The sequence below is a fragment of the Mandrillus leucophaeus genome, unplaced genomic scaffold, assembly GCF_000951045.1.
Source record: "Mandrillus leucophaeus isolate KB7577 unplaced genomic scaffold, Mleu.le_1.0 Scaffold458, whole genome shotgun sequence".
NCBI lineage: Eukaryota > Metazoa > Chordata > Mammalia > Primates > Cercopithecidae > Mandrillus > Mandrillus leucophaeus.
In genome coordinates, this window is record NW_012104898.1 from 464,095 (window position 1) to 486,421 (window position 22,327).

Sequence of the window (22,327 nt, forward strand, 5' to 3'; positions counted from 1 at the left end):
CTCACAGTATACAATATTCAATTATGTAAATATTTTTCCCACAGGGAACCAAAGTAAATTTTGTGAGTGAATTGAAAAATACTAAGAACAAGGTGCCAAAATATTTTTTAGGTGATTGTGTTAGTCCACTCGCATCGCTCTAAAGGAATATCTGAGGCTGGGTAATTTATAAATAAAAGAGTTTTATTTTGGCTCCCAGTTCAGCAGGTTGTGTGAGGAACACAGCACCAGCATCTGCTTGGCTTCTGGTGAGGGCCACAGGAAGCTGACCATCGTGGCGGAAGGCAAAGGGGGACCCAGCATCACATATGGAGAAAGGAAGCAAAAGCCTCCTCATCAATCTTGAAAGGTTGCAGGTTTCTAGAAATCTTTCTTCTATGTTATCAAATTTTGGGGTGTGTAGTTGTTCATAGCAGTCTCATTATCTTTTGTATTTCTGTGGTATTAGTTGTAATGTCTCCTCTTCCCTGCTCCAACTTCTTGAATCTCATTCTGGACATTCATGACTCCAAATGCCTAGGACATGGTAATTTACTACTAAAATATTAAGATAGAAAACAAATGAATAATGTTCCTCTACTATATCAGTTCATAGATTTTATGAGGACAGAGCCAAATCTTTTTTGCTCACCGTGACACAACTAGAGCCTAGTATAGTACTTGGCATGGCAGGTGTTTGCTACATTATCATTGGATGGATGGATAGATAAATAGATGGATAGATGGACATTAAATAGATTGTTGGATCGATGAAAAAATAGATGAACACATGGATGAAAACTAAAATTTCTTAATCAAAATATGCTGACAAAGTAATTATATGTCAAGATTATAAAGTAATGCTACCTAATTTTCACAAAGAGAAAATAGTTGCAAGTACAGAGAGAAAAGATAGATGTATAGGAAGGCTGGATGAGTGGCTCAAAAAGGACCTTCCAGAAGTTCCTCAACTTGGCCTACAAAATGAATTTAGTCAGAGCATCTGAATATATTTTATTCTTTTGGAAACTAATTTTCCCTATCCAAAGTCACACACACACAAAAACTAGTCAATAAATCAATTAATTAATAAGAAATGTTACTTCCGTGAAGATTGGGCTATTTTTCTCAGGTAGTCAGCATATTCTTTCCTTGATGGCAAATCTATATGAGATTCAGATGACAATCAGGATGCTTGATGAAAATAGATTCAGAGCTAGATGATGCTAATGCTTGTTCTCATTGAGTTATGATCATTTGATGCAGCTATTTCTCTAAGTGGGTAAACCTGCGGAGTTGACCAGACCACCCCACTCCGTAAGGCAGGGAATACTTTCCCAGGCAGGGTAGGAGAGGTGTCACTGCTCTTCACTCCCACCCCAGACCACGTGCTCTGCTTCTGTTCCCACATTTTTTCCTCAGAAGGCCCTGGTATTTTCATATTTGTGTCCTTGGTAAAATTAATTACTGTGTTCATCTATCCCATATATAAAACCTTACAAGTTTGTTGCATAGATTACTGACAGTGTACATCTCTAATAACATAGTAGGTAAAAAAATAAGTGATCTGTTATGTGATCATCAGAGTCATGGAGCAGGAGGTATTTTCAGGAAGACACAATATCCCAGCATAATACAGTTGCCAAGAGAGTATGTGAAGCTGGCAATTCAGAAGGATATCAAATGTCACATACTAGGAACTTTAGAGCTCCAAGTTTGAGGAGTTGATTGTCATGAAGGCTGAAGATATAAATAAAGTTGAATTTTATATGTTCTGTTAATGAGATTTTACTTCATCCCAAAAACAATGGGAGCCACTGAAGAACTCTAAGAAAAATGGGCTAATCAAGTCTTTTTTTTTTTTTTTTTTTTTGAAAAGATGACTAGTTGCCCTTCAGAGATTTAGAAAGGGAAAGATTTGGGCAAAGAAATAAAGTTTTGTACAGGCAAGGGTGATGGATATGGAGGATGGAAGCTAAGGCAGCACAATGAGGGTAGATAGGAGGGGAATAGAGCAATGTTAACCTAGACCCTATAGGACTTAACAACTAACTGGACACAGCACGAGAGAAAGTGGGAGAAGGCCAATATGATGTGCAGATATTTAGTTTGGATGACTGTATGAGTCTGTCGTCATTTCCCAAAATAGGAAGCACATTTGAAGGGGAAAGTAAAGAGTAGGTTTGAAGGGAGAAAGATAATGAGTTAAATTTAAGTCACGTTGAATTTGAAGCTCCTGTGGGACATATCAGTGGAAATATTGAATTAGAAATTGCATGTGTATGGATTGTGAAACATAAAACTAATCCAGGCTAGAAATAAAGATTTGGGAGCCAGGAGCATCTACATGATGACTGATACCATGGAAGCAGATATGTTCCACCACAGGGAGGTGTAAAGTGGGAAAAGAGAACAGCACATGAGCAAGAACTCAGGGTGAAGGAGTCCGAGCAGGCAGGTCAGCAAATGGCACACCAGGAACATGCAGTGTCACTAACACCAAAGAGATCAGAGGGTGAGCAGTCAGTGGAGGAGACCATGAAGCCTCATGAAACATAATTAAACACAGAACGGTTCAATACGTTTAACAACATGAGTGGCCTTCATCAAAAAACCTTTAGTAGAGTGGTAGGAATGGAGACTGGTTTGGAGTGAGTAGAAGTAAGAAAGAGCTAACTACACGGAGACAGAAAACTTGGCACACAAACCCTCCTCCCCCATGATCTGGTCCTTGTCAAACTTACTAGCCTTATTTCTCATCATGCTCCATTCAGGCCCTCCCATCCATTCATTAAAAGATACTTGCCATAACACAAACATACCAGATTGTTTGCTGAATTTTCTCACAATCCTCTTGCTCCTTCCATCAAGTCCAACCTGCCCCCCACCCCTTGTGGCTCCCCAAATAGACATGGCCCCTTTTCTCTTTGAGTTCCTACTGCATAATCCATCCTGGACACTAACCCCGGATGTGCTCCTGATTAAAACCCGTACCTCAACCCCTGGAAGCTCCAGACCTATATGAATGTGATAGAGTGCAGAAATTGCAAAAAATTTCTCCCATCCCTGAATCATACCCCTTTGCAAGGTGATTAAGCTGCTTCATCTACCAAAATATGGAGCCTGTTTCTCCAGTGCTGAATCACATCTCGGTCATGTGGCTTGAATGGCCAAATGGGACACTGGCAAACATGACACAAGCAAGGCGTGGAAAGCACTCATCCCTGATGATGCTAGGGATAAGGTAATTGTGTAAACAAGCACAGAGAAAGAGAAGCCACATGGAAAAGAAAAGCATCCCAGCTGATACTGAGAAATTGCCAGCTATGTGAATAAAGTCATTCTAGATCAGAAGGTCTGAGCCAACATAGACAAAAAGAACTGTCTCATTAGTCCATGAAACAATCATGAGAGATAAAAATGTTTGATTGTTTTAAGCCACTAAATTCTGCAGTGGTTTATTTCACAGCAAAAGTTGAGAAACTGGACAAGAAACCACAAGGAAATTGCACTCATTTTATATAGATTGTCAGTAAAACCCAGGGAGTAAGAGATTTCAGAACTGGTGAGCGTTGTGTCCTTCAAGCTTACACTATTAAAGGTCACATTCTTCAATGGCACTTACTTGCCTACTATTTCAAAAAAAAAATTTTATCTGTAGGATACAATAGGAATGGGGCAGACTCCCAATAAATTCAAAGAAACTGGAGAGAAATGGAAAAGGCCAATACTGAGGACACAATTGCAAGTGACACATTCAGCCAATAATCTAAGTAGGTGAGTTTGTGCAGAAGGAGCAGCATTCAGTAACAGGAGTTCATAAGGACAAAGCTGCTCAGAGCTGGGCTAGTAGGAAGAAGAAGCTATAATTCAGATAAAATACTAAACTTAGAGAACAAGAACCATGGCCAGAAACAGAATCACAGATTTGAATATGGAATAAATTTCCTCTTTAAATGCTAGCAATTGATGCCTAGTTTATTGCAGACATGCACAGAGATGCATTAGTTTTTTGCCCCATGGGTAATTGGAAACTTGTGAAATTATCAGTGCCCTTAAGTAACATGACTATTATCACATTTTGCATTACAGTGATTTGATATCATTATCAATGCCCGTAAGTAACAAGATCATTATCATTTGGATGTCAAGATGTTTCTGAATAAATAAATTTTACTTTGGAGTTTATCATTAGATTAAGTCAAACGGTTAAAAATAATGAACATTGCAATGCTATTCTTAAGGGTTGCTAAACCAAAGAAAAGGAGCTAAAGTTTAAGTGTCTGCTAAACCAAAGAAAAGGAGCATTTTGCTCTTAGATCTTCAATATGTCTTAGCTCTAAAATTCAGCTAATATTAAACGAATCACTGTAACACAAAAATATTCTCAAACAATTGTATTTTTTTTAATTTGAAAGCACAACTTGTCTTAAGACATTTCAATTTATTTTTTCCCAAGGGGATCAGAGATACATTTTGGTTCAAAACACACAAGAATTTCAGATGAGTTTACAAATGCTTGCGTCTTAGGGGAAAAGCTATACTATCCTTTGTGTTTGACAGGATAAAACTGCAGTTCTGTGGTATAAATAGCTTAATGAAAATTAACCTCCTGAATATACAAGCACTATAACAACTTTTTGTAACATAAATACTTGTAATCTTTGGGAAAGTGCACACTATAAATAATTGATAAATACACATGTTGTTGAAACAACAGAGGCATTTAATAGTGTTATCATTCCTCTCTTAAGAATAATTACTTCAACATAACTAAGAGTGTTAATTAAGCAAATATCAAGCATTTATTGAGTAACTTATGTTCATACATTTATTCAACAAATATTTAATGAGTAGTTCCTGTGTTCTAGATACTAATTCTGGATGCTGACATATGGGATAAATAAGGAGAGCATGGCCACCTGACCTCACAGAATCCAGTGGGGAAATAATAAAATAAATAATTTAACAAATAGATGAGAAAAAATAAACTGTTGTGGTATATGCAATAAATGAAATACACAGGGCACCACGTTAGGGAGGAAAAGAGAAGTATTGGTTGACTTAAGGTGATTCCTAGAGGACATGACATTAAAGCTGGGACAAGAAAGGGAAAATAGTCAAGGAACAAACAAAAAGCAGGGCATGCCCAGGGTCAGAGAGTAGAAAGGCAGTGCTTACCATATTTGAAGAAATAAAAGAGCAGTGGATCAAGTATAAAGAGCAAAGAAAAGGTATAAAAACTTGCAGGTATTGTATGCATTGAATGGGTCTTCTAATTCACAACACTCTTTCTCTACAAAATTCCTTAGTTACTTGGCAATGTTATTGAAAACATGGTAAAATTTACTGCAGTGGGCACATGAATGTGTTCACCATCTACTGCATCACACATTTTTTATCCTTGCCTTTTATATAACATATCTTACAGAAGCCGAGACTTTTTTTTCACTTAATAACTAGTGTTTTTAGTTGGCCAGAGCATTGATTAGAAGTTATGTGAAGTGATTTTTTGTTCTCACTCAGAGCAGAGAATACACTTGTGTATGTAACTGATCCAAGCCTCTGCAACATTGAACATTTGTCTTATTCAAAATTAATTTCCTGCTAATAACTGTGATTTTACTATATTTCCTCATTGAATATTAGTGCAAGTGATGAGATTCCTTCTAAATTGGTTTTTGAAAAGCCATAAAGATTCTTGTTTTGTTTTGTTTATTAATTTGTTTGTTTTACTATAAGAGAGTTACTCTTGACATGCCAATGAGTAGAGAACTACAGAGCAGGACTGAGATGAAACATAGGGAGAAGGTCAAGCTCCTTCACTAATGAGCAGCAGGCTTTGCACACCACCAAAGTTTGAGGGATACTTAGTACTGTGTAAAATATGGAAATAAAGAATGGCATGTACCCACTGGGCATGTGCTATGGTTTTAATGTCCCCTCCAAAATTCATTGAAATTTAATTTCCAGTGTAACTATGATAAGAGGCAGGACCTTGAAGAGGTGATTAGGTCATGAGGAATCTTCCCTCATGAATGGGTTAATGCCGTTATCACAGGAGTGAGTTGGTTATCACCAAAGTTTGGCCCTTTTTCTCTTTGTCTTGTGTGTTTGTTTGTTCTTCCACTATGTTATGACACAGCAAGAAGGCCCTCTCCAGATGCAACCCCTTAGTCTTGGAGCTCCCAGCCTCCAGAACCATGAGCCAAATAAACTTTTCTTTATAAATTACCCAGTCTGTAATATTCTTTCATAGTAGCAGAAAACAAAGACAGAGAAGTGGTATTGAGAGGTGGATCTGTTGTTCTAACAGATACCAGAAAATGCAGAAGTAGCTTTGCAACTGGGTAATGGGTAAAGGCTAAAAGAGTCTGGAGGAGCAGGCTAGAAAAACCCTAGATTACCATGAACAGAATGTTAAGGGTGATTCTGTTAAGGGCTTATAAGAGGAATCTGTAGAAAAGGTATGGAATGTCTTAGATATTAAGTGGTCGTGGCCAGAATGTTGATAGAAACATGGACAGTAAAGGCCATTCTCATGAGGTCTCAGACAGAAATGAAGAACAAGGTATTGGAAGCTGGATTAAAAGTCACCCTGTTATACAGTTGCAAAGAACTTGGCTGAATTGTGTTTGTGTACTAGGACTTTATGGAATGAAGAACTTAAGGGTCATTAACTAAGATGTCTGATGCAAGAAATATCTAAGCACTAGAGCATTCAGGTTGCTGCATAGCTACTTCTAACCACAAACATTGAGATGCTAGAGGAAAAAACTTAAAGATGGAATTTATAATTAAAAGGTAAAAAACAGAAAGATTTGGAAAATTTGCAGGCTGCACATGTAAAGAGTAAAGAAGCATGTGAAAGAGAGAATACTACAGGTGTGCCCAAGTGACCATTTGCTAAAGAGTTTACCACAGATAGTGATTCAGGTGCTATTCATCAAGTGAACAGGAGAAAGACCTCAAAGGCATTTCAGAGGCCTTCAAGTCTGCCTGTCCCATCACAGGCCCTGAGCTCTAGAAAAAATAGAATAGTTTCAGGGAATGAGCTCAAGGTACCTTCCATGGAATTGTTGCTCAGAGCCACATTGGGTCTCTGCTTCCTGTGTTCCACCACAGTGTATGCCTCAACCAACCCCACCTATAGCCTAAGTTGGTTCCTGTGCAGTGTGCATGCAGTAAGCCTTGACAGTGTCCACATGTTAGAAGTATCCAGGTTCACAGAATACAAGAGCTGTGGGAGTATGGCTCCCTTCACCTAGATTTCAAAGGATGTATCAAATAACCTGAGAGCCCCAGCAGAATCCTGCCACAAGTGGAGCCTCCACAGAGAGTGCTCACTAGGGCAAAGCCTAGTGGATCCATGGGATTGGGGCTGCCACTGAGACCCCAGAGCTATAGGGTCACCAGTGGAAACTCTGGCCTGGGAAGGTCGTAGGCATGAGACTCCAACCCAAGAGAACTGAAGCATGGGCTGAGCCCAGCAAAGACATGGGGTCGTGGCCACCTGAGGCTTTGGAGACCCAAATTCCCCAGTGTCCAGAAGGTGGCAAATGGAGTAAATGATTGTTGTGGAAGTCTGAGGTTTAACATTGTTTTCCCTATTAGATTTTGGACCAGCTTAGGGCTTCTTGCTTCTTTCTTTTTGCCTATCTCTCCCTTTTGTCATGGGAGTGTCTATCGTATGCAGGCACCATTGTCATATTTTGGAAGTAGATATCTTTTTTTTTATTTATTTCACAGGCTTACAGCTGGAGAGGAATTTGCCTCAGGATGAATCGCACCTTGAGTCTCACCCATATCCGATTCAGATGACATTCTGGACTTTGGAGTTTTGAGTTTGTGCTAAAATAAGTGAAGACTTTTGGAGCCACCGAGATGGAATAAATGTATTTTTGTATATAAGAAAGACATGAGTTTTGTGAGGCAAAGAGGCAGAATGCTACAGTTTCAATGTTTGCTTCCTCTAAAACTCATATTGAAATTTAATTGTCACTGTGATGGTATTAAGAGGAGGGACTATCAAGAAGTGATTAGGTCATGAGGGCTCTTCCCTCATGAATACAATAATGCCATTATCATGGAAGTGGATTAGTGATTGAGGGATTTCAGCCCCCTTTTTCTCCCTGTGTGTATGCTCATTTGTCCTTCCATCATGTTAGGATGCAACCCCTTGATCTTGGACTTCCCAGCCTCCAGAACGATAAGCCAAATAAACTTTTTTTAAAAAAGTTAATTACCTAGTCTGTGGTATTCTGTTACATCAGCAGAAAATTGACTAAGATGGTATGTTGGATTTGTTATGAAAGGTTAGGCGAGCAGATGGAATTGACTGACCTAAGAGGAAACTGAAACTTCAGGACTCAGTAATTACCAGAGCTGTGGGAGACCTCTATGTTAGGCTGAGATGTCTCAACTGAACGCAGGAGGCTTTGAGGCTTCTGACCTGGGGTTTAATAAGAATTTCAATGGTTTCAAAAGATACTACCATTGTATAAATTTGGTCAGAGCTAAAGACTGGAATGGTGTTCTTTTCTTCAAGAGAACAAATTTTTAGCAGTGTGCTTGATTAATCTACAAATGAACATATTTGTATAAAAATATTCATTATCAGCTTAACATTGTTTTAAAAAGAAAGTTGTAGCACTCACTCCAGCTGAGATAAAAGCCCTTGTAGTTTGTTTCTTCAGCCTCCACCTAACCATATCCAATCATGACCTCCCACCATTGAAATTATCAAACACCAATGTTTCTGAGTCAAACAGGCAGTTGTTTAAAATATCTTTATTCCCGTTTACCAATAATACACAAAAACCATGAAAATTGTCAGTGATCATATTTGTGACCTAATCTTTCCAAAATTTGGTTCTTACCCAAGTTTATTAAAGTTCCTAACTGTAATGTGTTCACTGGCTTTGGAAGGTCTTGGATGGATAAGTTGTTGGCATAAAGCTCCTTTAGCCAACAAAAAAAATGAAACCCTTTTTTGGGTGTATGGAATTTTTTACAATTACTGAGTAATTAAATTTGAATGCAAAATATTGGAAAACTGTTTTGTTTTTATTTGTATCCAATTTAGACCTTGCGGCAAGAGAATTGTGTATATTCAAATGTTTTCAGATGCACAACCTATTGAAAGCAATAATTTATTGCACTTAAGACACGTTCATATGTGAGTTTTATATAAAGGTTGAAAGTGCTTTTCATGAAGGTAAAGAATTATTTTAATTTAAAGTAAACGTGCACACAAAAAGGCAAAAATAGTCAATCAACACCATAAGCCATTGTTATTTTTTCTTATAACTTACAGATATTGCAAATTTTCAAGTCCTTCAAAAGCACTTCTGGAAATCTTTCTGATGTGGTTGTTGTTCAGCAGACTGAAAAAACAAAAACAAACAAATAATTCCCAAATGAGAAACAGATTCTGCAAACATCAAAATAGTTCTGCTAAGTATAGTTCTTTGCACAACAGAAAAATATTTACTGACACGGTTCACTAAATTTGGAAATTTATACTTTAATTCCCGATTCAAAAAAGTGATATAAAACATTAATTTGTCACAAAGACTTTTCAAAAATAATTTGTGTTTATTAAATTACCCTAAAACATTCCTAAAACAACATTGCAACCCAGAGATAAAATTCTTGTTTTCCTGAAGCATGTCATCTAAAAGGAAAATTATCAACATAGCCACGGTAACAAAGGAACATATTCCTAAACAAACAGATGGAGAGTATTGAACACTCAGGCTTAAGCATCTTCCTTGGAAAGATAAATGTCACAGCTATTGGCACACAGTGGACTTTCATTGTGTATTTGTTAAACTGTCAAACCAAGAGTCAACTACACCATAGGAAGTGAGGCTTTTATTATAGTAGTATCCAACGGTCCAAAAATGATTTCTAAAAACTCCAGGGAGAAAAATAACAGGTGGCAGAAATAAATCGAATTTGAACAGTAAAACAAGTTACAGAAAATCAACTTTCAGTAACTTCAAAAACTTCAGAAAAAGCACTCTGGCAAATGAAAATTATAAATTTTTTTTCTGGTTAAAAACACTTAAAGTTTCTTTCAAATTTAAATTATTATGGCATGTCTAAATACAGAGGGAAAGTCTGCTAATTAGATTGGCACACATGTTCCTGAATATTCTATACTGTCTAAAACTCTCAAAGTTTCTAAAAATCTACTGCAAAAGTCCAATGCTGGAGGATTCACTTTTAGTATATTATAAAATATTTGTTTTGTGGGGTTTTTGTATGAATGATTAGGAAAACAGAAGTGTTTTGGCCATTGGAGCAGATGATTATTTGAGTTATTATGCACAATTTCACAGGCAGCCTAGAGATTCCGAAGCTCATCTGTTCCTAACTGATTCACTGTAGGTCTCGCTGTTAAATTCCCCAAATAGCATCTGAAGTGACTGACACCTCACCTGTGGCACCAGAGCCATTTCTCACCATTTGTGACTGCCTAGTGTCCTGGCCATTGGGAGGCAGAACAACCAATCTACAGCCTGCATTGGAGCTGATGCCATACAGAGATAATGCCAATTTTCATGGATAATTCTAAGCTTCAGTCAATGAGCCATTCAACTTTATAGCCCACCATGTGTTCAAGGAATTTTTAAACAGGCTGAAAGCAATATAACTAGTTAATGTGTAATTAATACCAGACACAAACCTTGTCCTGGGAGAATTTGCTGTTTAGGTACTCTCTCATTCTATTGTTCAAAATTAATTAATGCACTTCTGTTAGGTCCCCAAACCACCACCATGCAAATATATTTACTTGAAGAAATGACTATTCTGTCCCTCTTAGTCTATTAAATACAACACGCACCAATGCATCTAGAATAAACTATACGTGTGTGTATACATACATATGTGCATGTGTGTATGTAATTTGCACATCTGCTATGATGTGTGTATATGTGTGGTATGTGACACACGTATATAGTCTCAACCTCATATTAATCACAGATCACAAAAAACAATTTGAGTGACTATTTTCCTAAATCTTCCAACGATGGTGCCTAGGAGAGAGAAATTGACTCATTTCATACAAAAGATGTCTTTGGGCATTAGTGTTAATTATCTTTCAAAGCCACAGTTAAGAAATGGAAAAGATATTACATACCATAATTAGTCTTTCTTCAGTACATTAAATGTGCTTGAAGCCTATGTTTCTGCATATTCTTTTATAGTTATTTAAATTTTAACAAAAATAAAACACAAGATTTCAAAAACTTACACTGAAGTTATGATGTGCATAACCTACAGTATGAGATCAAACAATTTAACTTGTTTTCTTGAAAATGTTTCTATTGCTGACAAGAAACCAATTCATTAAAATGGTTCACAGTTGAATGTATTTTCCAATCACAAGTACATATTTCTTGTCAAGTTTTATTCAGAGCATTATGGTTTCCATCAAAATATCTTTACTATAATTTTAATGGTTGGAACCCTACCCAAGTAATGTTTTGGTTAAGTGGTTATAGAAACTGTCATTTATATTATTTTGTTTTGTTATTCATAAAGAAAATGCATTCAGAATTTATGAGTGGGTCTGCTAAAATTCAGGGCATAAAACAATACCTAACTTTCTTTCATCAAAAATCAGCACAAGCTTAGGGAAATTTGTGGCTGTATCCTATATCCTCATGACGCCCATGATGCCAAAGGAACAAAACAAAACAAAACGAAACAAAAAAGAAGCAAACAAAACCTGCAAGAAGAAAAAGTAAAAATGTTACAGGTTTTATTGAGAAAATAAAACAATTTCTGAAAACAGGAGATCTGAACATGCTGATGATCAAACTTTTGGGGTAAAAGAGGAACCAGTAATAGACCAATGGTCCAGTTTATTAGCTGTATCTGTTTTTGCTGAAACACAAAGTCTTACCCAAAGTATGCCCACATACACTTGCATATTTACTATTATAGAAACGTATACTGTGTGGTTGGAAATATTTTATGAAAAACCAGTAAGTGACTGCTAGAAAAGATTAAGGCAATTTGCATAATCAGCAATTCATCAAAGTGTAAAATAAAAAATAAAAATAATAAAATTTATAAAGAAAAATAGAACTCTCTCCCATCTCACATGAAATTTCTGCTGGGATAATGCCAAGATTTACTCCACAAGTGAATCATTATCTCTACATAGAAATAAAAATAATATACTTTTTGTAAGTGGTAATAATGTTGGTCTGTTCCTGCTTGTTATGGTTATGCTTATTTTCATTTGGATACTCCAGAAATATGGTTCTGCTACTCTTAACATGAAAGGGTTGTGAACTTCATTTCTGTGCATACCAAAGTAAACATAGTATGAAATCTTCAATGAGCATAAATCATTATTCTGGAGTGATCTGCATAGTCACCAAGCAAGAGATTCATGGCAAAAGTCACTTATAGCTACCTTTGATTATCTGTCACAGCCACAGAAAAATATTTATATAATCATAAACAATGCATAAATCATTTGCAATTCAAAACCATAAGAAAAAAAAAGAGGAAAAGGAGAAAGGAGAGGAAAAGGAGAAAGGAAAGGAAAAGAAATCAGGCTGATTTAAAGAACACAAATTTATTATTTTTTCAAACTTTTATTTTAGATTCAGGGGGCACATGTGCAGATACGTTACCTGGGTATATTGCATGCTTCTGAGGTTTCGAGTATGGATAATCCCATCACCTGGTACTGAGAATAGTACCAAATAGTTTTCCAGGCCTTGCCACCCTCCCTTCCTGTCTACTCTAGTAGTCCCCAGTGTCTATTGTTGCCCTTATTATGTCCATGAGTATCCAATGTTTAGCTCCCACTTAAAAGTGAAAACATGTAGTATTTGTTTTTTTGTTTTTTTGGGTTTTTTTTGGTTCCTGCATTAATTCACTTAGGATAATGACTTCCAGATGCATCCATGTTGTTGCAAGGAACATGATTTCATTCTTATGGCTGTGTAGTATTCCACAGTGTACATGTACCACACTTATCCAGTCCACCACTGATGGACACCTATGTTGATTCCATGATTTTGCTATGATGTAGACTGCTGTGATTAACATATGAGCATATGTGTCTTTTTGGTAGAATGATTTGTTTTCTTTTTTATATATACCCAGTAATAGGATTGCTGGGTCAAATGGTAGTTCTGTTTTAAATTCTTTGAGCAATCTCCAACCTGCTTTCCACAACGGCTGAACTAATTTACTTTCCCATCAACACTATAAAAGCATTCCCTTTTCTCCACAGCCTCACCCACAACTGTTGCTTTTTTTACTTTTTAATAATAGCCATTCTGACTATTATTATAGAGATAGTATCTTATTGTGGTTTTGATTTGCTTTTATTTGATGACTCGTGATGATGAGCATTTTATTGTACGTTTGTAGGCTACATGTATGCCTTCTTTTCAGATGTCTCTGTTCATGTCCTTTGCCTATTTTTGTTGAGGTTATTTGTTTTTTGCTTGTTCAATTGTTTAAGTTTCTTAAAGATTCTAGATAGTAGACCTTCATCAGATGCAGAGTTTGCAGATATTTCCTTCCATTCTGTAGGTTGTCTGTTTACTGTGTTTTTAGTTCTTTTGCTGTGCAGAAGCTCTTTATTTTTATTAGGTCCCACTTGCCGATTTTTGTTTTCTTTGCATTTTCTTTTGAGGGTTTAGTCAAAAATGTTCTCCCAATGCCCATGCCCAGATGGTATTTTGTAAATTTTCTTCTAGAATTCTTAGAGTCTGAAGTCTTAGATTTAAATATTTAATCCATTTTGAGTTAATGTTTGTACACAGTGGAAGGTAGGGGTCAAGTTTCATTCTTCTACATATGGCTAGCCAGCGATTCTAGCACCATTTATTAAATAGGGAGTTTTTCCCCCATTGCTTATTTATGTCGACTTCATCAAAGATCAAATGATTGTAGGTGTGTGGCCTTATTTCAGGGCTCTGTATTCTGTTCCAGTGGTCTATGTGTCTGTTTTTGTAACAGTACAATGTTGTTTTGGTTACTGTAGCCTTCTAATATAGTTTGAAGTTGGGTAATGTGATGCCTCTGACTTTGTACTTTATAAAGATTGCTTTGGTTATTGGGGCTATTTGGGGTTTCATATACATTTTACAATAGTTTTTTCCAATTCTATGAAAAACTACACTGGTAGTTCGCTAGGAATAGCATTGACTCTATCGATCACTTTGAACAGAATGTCCATTTTAACGGATATTGATTCTTCCAATCCATGAGTATGGAATATTTTTCCATTTGTTTGTGCCATCTATGATTTCTTTTAGCAGTTTTTTGTTTCATTTTCCTTGTAGAGGTCTTTCACTTCCTTTGTTAGATATATCTCTAAGTATTCGTGTGTGTGTGGGGGGGGGGTGTATGTCTACTGTAAATAGTACTGCATTCTTTTTTTTTTTTTCTTTTTTTCTTTTTTCTTTTTTTTTTTTTGAGATGGAGTTTCACTCTTGTTGCCCATACTGGAGTGCAATGGTGTGATCTTAGCTCACTGCAACCTCCACCTCCCAGGTTCAAGCAAGTCTCCTGCCTTAGCCTCCCGAGTAGCTGGGATTACAGGCATGTGCCACCATGCCTGGCTAATTTTGTATTTTTAGTAGAGAAGGGGTTTCTCCATGTTGGTGAGGCTGGTTTCGAACTCCCGATCTCAGGTGATCCGCCTGCCTTGGCCTCCCAAAGTTCTGGGATTACAGGCATGAGCCACTGCACGCAGCCTAGGATTGCATTCTTAATTTGGCTGTCAGCTTGAATGTAATTTGTGTATAAAAATGTTGTTACTACTTTTTGCATGTTTATTTTGTATCCTGAAATTTGTTGAAGTTGTTTATCAGTTTCAGAAGGCTTATGGTGGAATTTTTAGAATTTTAAGGCATAAAATCATATTGTCCACAAAGAGAGGTAGTTCTCCTTTTTTTCCTATTTTGATGCCTTTTATTTCTTTCTCTTGCCTGATTGCTTTTACTAGCACCTTTAGTACTATTTTGAATAGGGATGATGGGAGTTGGCATCCTTGTCTTATTCCAGTTCTCAAAGGGAAAGCTTCCAATTTTTGTCTGTGAAGTATGATGTTGGCTGTGAGCTTATCATAGATGACTTATTATTTTGAGGTATATTCCTTCAATGCCTTGTTTCTTGAGAGTTTTCATTATGAAGAGACATTGAATTTCATCAAAAGCTCTTTCTGCATTTATTGAGATCACCATATGGTTTTTCTTTTTTAATTCTGCTTATATGGTGAATCAAATTCTCACATTTTTTGATTTTCATATGCTGAACCAATCTTGAATCTCAGAAATGAAGCATATGTGATCACGGTGAACTAATTTTTTGATGTGCTGCTGGATTCAGTTTGCTAGTATTTTGTTAAGGAATTTTATATCTATGTTCACTAGGGATATTGGCCTGTAATTTCATTTTTTTACTGTATCTTTGTATCAAGGTGATGCTGGCCCCCAAAGAGTGAGTCAGGCAAACATGCCTCTTTGATTTGCTAACATAAGTTTGAGTAGAATTGGTGTCAACTCTTCTTTGTACATCTGGTAGCATTCGGCTGTGAATCCGTTTGGTACAAGGCTTATTTTTTACAGGTTTTTATTACTGATTCAATTTTGGAAGTTGATATTGGTCCATTCAGCATTTCAATTTTTTCCTGATTCAATCTTGGGAGATTTGTCCTTACAGGAATTTATCAATTTCCTCTAGATTTTCTGGTTTGTATGTATAGAGGTGTTCATAACAGTCTCTGAGGATCTTTTGTATTTCTGTAGGATTGATTGTAATGTCTGCTTTGTCATTTCTGATTGTGCTAATTTGGATCTTCTCTTTTTCTCTTTGTTAATCTAGCTAGAGGTCTATCCATCTTGTTTGTCTTTTTAAACAACCAACTTTTGATTTTGTTGATTCTTTGTATGGATTTGGGGTCTCAGTTTTATTCATTTCTGCTTTGATTTTATTTACTTTTTTTCTCCTGCTAGTTCTGGGGTTAGTTTGTTCTTGTTTTTCTCATTTTTCCAGGTGTGATGTCAGATTGTTAATTTGAGATCTTCCTAATTTTTCGAGGTAGGCATTTATTGCTCTCAACTTTCCTCTTAACATTGCTTTTATTGCATCCCAGAGATTTTGATATGTTATGTATCTGTTTTTATTTATTTCCAATAATTTTTTGATTTCTGATTCATTGTTTACCCAAAGTCATTCAGAAATAAGTTGTTTAATTTCCATGTAAGGATATGGTTTTGAGAGATCTTTTTGAAATTGACTTATATTTTTATTCCACTGTGGTCCAAGAGTATGATTGGTATAATTTTGATTCTTTTAAAATGTATTGATACTTGTTTTATGGCCAAACATATGGTCAATCTTGGAGTATGCTCCATGTGCAGATGAGAGAATATATATTCTGTGGTTGATCCATGGAGTATTCTGTAATGTTTATTAGGTTTAACTGGCCAAGTGTTGTGTTTAAGTCCATAGTTTTTTTTGTTAATTTTCCGTCTTGATGGTCTGTCCAATGTTGTCATTGAGTGTTGAAGTTCATAACTATTACTATGTGGCTGTCTAAGTCATTTTAGATCTAGAAATACTTGTTTTATAAATCTGGGTGCTCCAATGTTGGGTGTGCATATATTTAGGATAGTTAAGTCTTCTTGTTGAAGTGAAACCTTTGTCATTATGTAATGCCCTTCTTTGTCTTTTACTGTTGTTGATTTAATCTCTGTTTTATCTAATATAAGAACAGCAACTCCTGCTTTTTTCTCCATTTGCATGGCAGATTTCTCACTAACCCTCTGCTTTGAGCCTATTGATGTCATTATGTGTGAGTTGAATCTCTTAAAGACAGCAGATGGATGGGTCCCCTTTTTTTATCCAACTTGCCACTCTGTGCCTTTAAAGTAGGGCATTTAGAACATGTACATTCAAGTTTAATATTCATATGTAAGAGTTTGACCCTATTACAAAATTGTTAGCTGTTTGCTTTGTAGTAGCTTCTATTGCGGTTTTTTTGTTTGTTTGTTTGTTTTTTAACATATAGAGTCTGCAGGCTATGCACTTAAGTGTGTTTTATGGTAGCAGGTATCATTCTTTATTTCCATATTTAGAACTTCATCAAGAATCTCACATAAGGCTGGTCTAGTGGTGATGAGTCCCCTTAGCTCTTGCTTGTCTGGAAAAGATTTTATTTCTCCTTCATTTATGAAGCTTAGTTTGGTGGGATATGAAATTCTTGGTTGGAATCTCTTTTCTTTAAGAATGCTGAAAATAGGCCCCCAAACTCTCCTTACTTGTAAGGCTGTTAGCCTGATGGGCTTCCCTTTGTATGTGATTTTTTTTCTTTCCTTGAGCATTGACTTCGGACAGTCTGGTGACTATATTCCTTGGTGATGTTTGTTTTGTGTAGTATCTCACAGGTGTGCTCTAGATTTTTTTTATCTAGATGTCTATATCTCCAACTAGATTAAGGAAGTTTCCTTGAATTATTCCCTCAAGTTTATTTTCCACGTAGTTTGCTTTTTCTCCTTCTCTTTCAGGAATACCAGTAATTCATAGTTTATTTTGATTTACATAATCCCATATTTCTTAAAGACTTCGTTTGTTTAAACATTTATTTCCTTTTTTAAATCAGATTATGTTAATTCAAAAGACCAGTCTTCAAGCTCTGAAATTCTTTTATCTGCTTAGTACACATGAATTTATTATTAAGTGAATTTGTTAATTTTTTTCTTCATGTATATTTCTCAAAAAAAGCAGATTTACATGTGAAATATGAGTAACAAATTCTAAGACTTCAAAATTCTAATGTTCTTTGAAACAAATGTTATTTGAAAGAAAGATGTAGTTATTATGAAAATTTATGTTAAGGACCATGTGTTTCTTTTGATGTACATTAACTTAAAAAATCCTTTGTCTCACATTTTCACTTTGTTGTGTATCTTTTCTTTATCAACTTATTAGACACTCTTTGTAAGCAAAAAATTAAACTTTTGTTTATAATGTTTTAGAATTATTTTGTCAAAGTTTATATAATTAATACTTTTAGCTTTCTTTATTGTTTGTATTTTACAAATGTTTTAAATTTTTATGTAATAAAATTTATTGTTCTTTTCCTTTATGGCTTTGGATTTTTTATCATACTTAGGCTTTCCTGAATCTAAGATTACATTAAAATCCCAATATTTTTCTTAAGCTTTGTAGTTTCATTTTAATGCTTTAATCTTTGAATCATCTTGAATTAATATTTTTTCCAAATTATTTACATATTATCGTTACTATCGATTGACACATTTACAGTTTCCCCTGTGATATGCAATATTAATGTAATTATATGCAAATCTCCATCATGTAACTGGTTCCCTTTCTAGACACACTGCAATGGAAATATTTCCAATATTATTGTTTTTTAATATTTTACTCTTTATATAGGATAGTTTCTACCCCTGTCTTTTACTGTTTTAATGATTAATTTTAAAGATATTTTTCTGGGTATATTTTAGGAATATCCTTCAAGCTTCAAAAATTTCCTTTGCATATTTTGACTAATATTCAAATTTTACCATATTGACTTTACCTATCTAACAACATGGTTCATTTTTCTGCTTATCTAAACCATCTTTCTAATCTTAGTATGTTTTAGAAGTAGTCACCTTGTGTGTGCTATGTATTTCTTATCGAGTCTGTTGATACTTCTTATGTCTTCCAGTTTGCTAAGCTGGATACTTTCTTTTGTCATATTTTGTAACAGATGACTTTTTGAATATAGGATATTGATTTTTTCATATCAGTTGTTACTATAATTCCTTATTATACTTCTTTATTGTTTTTAACCATTTGTAAAGTGAATGTAGGCTGCACAATATAAGCATATCCTGTAATGATCATGATTTTTTTGCTTTCTCTTTTCCATAATTATAATTTATTTCTATCCCTAATAATACTAGATAATATATCTTTAAAATGTGCTTTGAAATAATGATGATAATGGACATTCTTTTAGAGTTTAGACCTTAATAATTATGATAGTTTCAGACTAGTCAGGTTGGAAGAGAAAAAATTATAAAGAAAATATGTATCAGGCAACTCTATTACTAAATCAAGAAACCGGGCAGTGACAAAGGAGTGTCATTGTGCTCATGCTTTCTCTTACCACTAGCAATTATTATCATAAGCAGTACTGAAGATATGATTTTTTTTAGATCTATACCAAAACCAAAGAAGTAGTACATTTTTCATAATACTGTCAACATAGTATAACTGCTTTAAGAAACTTTCCCCCAAAATTATAATAAAATTTGTTTGTTAAATTATTCAATTCCTAAAATCCATTACTAATACTTAAACACTTACCCAAAAATTTAGGCTTCTAAATATTTTTAGGTCTTTCTGTTATTTTCAGACATTATTAATTTCAAGACTTTTACCATCCTGTATCCAGATACACTATACTTGTATACATCTATATATACATCCAAACACATATGCAACTGCTATTGTGTCATCTTCTGACACACAGAGCAAATATCTCATCAGAGCTTGTAGAGTATTAGGAATATACATCATCACATGACTTCCATTTTAGTAGAACTATAATGCTACCATGTATCACATAAGTAATCCATGACAACTATATAAAAGTTAGAAAATACATATTTGCCCAAGTAAAATTAAAAGAAACAACACTATTCAGAAATACTAAGTAAATTTTGGTAAATATCTTCTAAGTTTTAGAATTACTCAATATTTATAAATTGCCCATGATCAGCAGCTAGTAATTTTGTATTTTCTTATATTCTTGCCTTGTACCATATAAAACATAAATATTATTCTAGGACATATTTATGAGAGATATAATGACATATACTAAGTAAAAAGCAATAATTTTCTTTCATTTGGACATATAGGTAACAAGATTAAATACTTTTGAATAAGTCAAGATGAGAAACTATCAATTTGATAAAGTAATTTTATAGAATTGCTGAAATATAAAAGAGCTCAGATTGGTTGCTATTTTTCAAGGTTTCCTGGTCTTTCTTCCAGGTTTGGTCATATGGCTATTTGTTGCCAATCTGTTATGGTCACAGGCTTTATGTAATTTTAAAAGAAAAAAAGAAAGAATCTGAATTCAAAAATGTGAAATGCATACAGATACAGTCAATATTATAATTACTAATATAAATATTGATTATTAAAAAGAAAATCACGAGGCCATGTTTAATATCAATTTGCTAAATACATTTTAAAATCTAAGATCAAAGATGATGCTCTTAAATGTATGAGTTTAATAATGAATCATTTAATTTCCTGAATGTTGAATAAAGGAAAAATTATAGTTAGATGTTGTTGGATTTGAATGTGTCCCCCAAAAGTTCATGTGCTGAAAACTTAATCCCTCTGTTCTCATGAATAAATTTATGGATTAATGATGGCCCTGCCCTCATGAATGAGTTAATGTTGCTATCAAAGGTGTGGGTGTTGTTGTCTCCCTCATGAATGAATGAATGTTGCTATCACAAGAGTGGGTTCATTATCTCAGGAGTGGCTTTGTTATAAAAATGAGCTCTCTGACTCTCCTGCTCTTGCCCTCTCACCATGTAATGCAACCCATCATGTTATGAGGCAGGAAGAAAGCCCTCACGAGATGCTAGTGCCATGCATTTGGACTTCTCAGCCTCCATAACTGTAAGAAATAAATTTATGTTATTCATATATTATCTTGTTATAGCAACATAAAATAGACTAAGACAGATCTCTTTTTAAAAAAAGAAAAGATACCAGATGCTATGAGATTGTAAATTGTAATAAGATTAACATTCAGCAAACGAAGAAAATCTCCTTCTTTTAAATTACTCATATATGTGCCATGAGAGGCTAAACTGACATTGCCATAGAGTATCATAGAGTTTTAGACATAAAGAGACCTCAAAAGTTATTTAACTTTGAATTTTTTGTCTGTTTTGGCTTTTGTGATAACAAAACTAATGAAACATGAATCTATCTCTCATCATAGCATATTTTTAGGGAATGGGTCTATTTGTGCATGCTAGCCGTGGATCCTTTATGTTCCAGTGGGAATGCAGAACATACGACGCTTTCTGTTTGTGGTTCTTGCATAGCTCATTGAAAAAGGCAAAATACAATTAACCTTTAGGTATATGCATTTTCCACAAGTAGAAATAATACTCTAAAGTTCTTTACCCAAACTTTTGAAAGCAGAGTTTTAAAGAAATTCAAACTAGCCTTTAACATCTAGAACTGTCCTCCCCAACTGAAATATAATCTGAGCCACAAATGCAAGTCACATATGTGATTTCTAATTTTCTAGTAGCCACATTTTAAAAAAGTAAAAAGAACTGGGTAAAATTGATTTTTATGATATATCTTTGTCTAATCCAGTGTATTGAAATGATTATCATTCTAATGTGTAACCAATATAAAAATTATAAATAAGATATTTTATATTCTTATTTTCAGATGTCTTTGCAATCTGATTGTCTTTCACACATACAACAGATAGCAACTTGGACTAACTACATGTCAAGTGCTCAACAGCACCCACCTGTGGCTCATACATGTGGCTACCATACTGGACAACATAGTTACTTTGCTCACACACTGTCAGCAGTCCCTACAAAATCTTTCCTCTCTAAAAATGCCCTGTAATCCAGAAAGAACTCACATCACCATTACCTCTTCATGCAATTTAGTAAAACTTATGTGTTTGAGTTTTTTTTTTCTGATACAATAATGTACTTAAATATATTGTGGAATGCAATTTACTTGATCCATGTCTTTAACTGAGCACTCTAGAAACCAATATTTATTGACTCTCAGGCTCCATGATCCCATAGACTGATCTGTATAGTAGTGGACATGGGAAATGGGGAGGGACACAGCTAGAAGCACTTTCCTAAACCCTTCAGATGATTGTCCATATGCAGCTCACAGGTCTCCACCTGCCAAATCACATGCCATTTTTGAGAGTTAATTGGCACTAATAGAAGTAATTAGTATGATCTCATTTCTTTCTTCCAGAGCCTTCAATCCCTGATGTTCATAACAAAGGAGGCGCAAAGCCCAATTATTTTTGGCTTTTGGGCTGGTTGTGATCATCATACATTAACCAATTTTCTACTTCCACTGCCGGTAACTGCTGGGGCTGCTAACTGCAATTGTTGGGAAGCCACTCCACCTCTACCCACCAATATTGCTTGGCACTGTAAGAAAACAGAGAGGGGCTGGGTGCGGTGGCTCATGCCTGTAATCCCAGCACTTTGGGAGGCCAAGGTGGGTGGATCACCTGAGGTCAGGAGTTCAAGACAAGCCTGAC

General features: G+C 35.1%; 1 protein-coding gene across 1 annotated transcript in view; it reads right to left on the minus strand.

The window, feature by feature from the left end:
• PXDNL (peroxidasin-like) overlaps positions 1-22,327 on the minus strand; it is a 560,917-nt gene that overhangs the window by 314,489 nt on the left and 224,101 nt on the right. Inside the window, exon 3 of the mRNA XM_011994460.1 lies at positions 9,294-9,365. Coding sequence (XP_011849850.1) covers positions 9,294-9,365 — 72 coding nt within the window. The remainder of the gene's footprint in view (positions 1-9,293; positions 9,366-22,327) is intronic.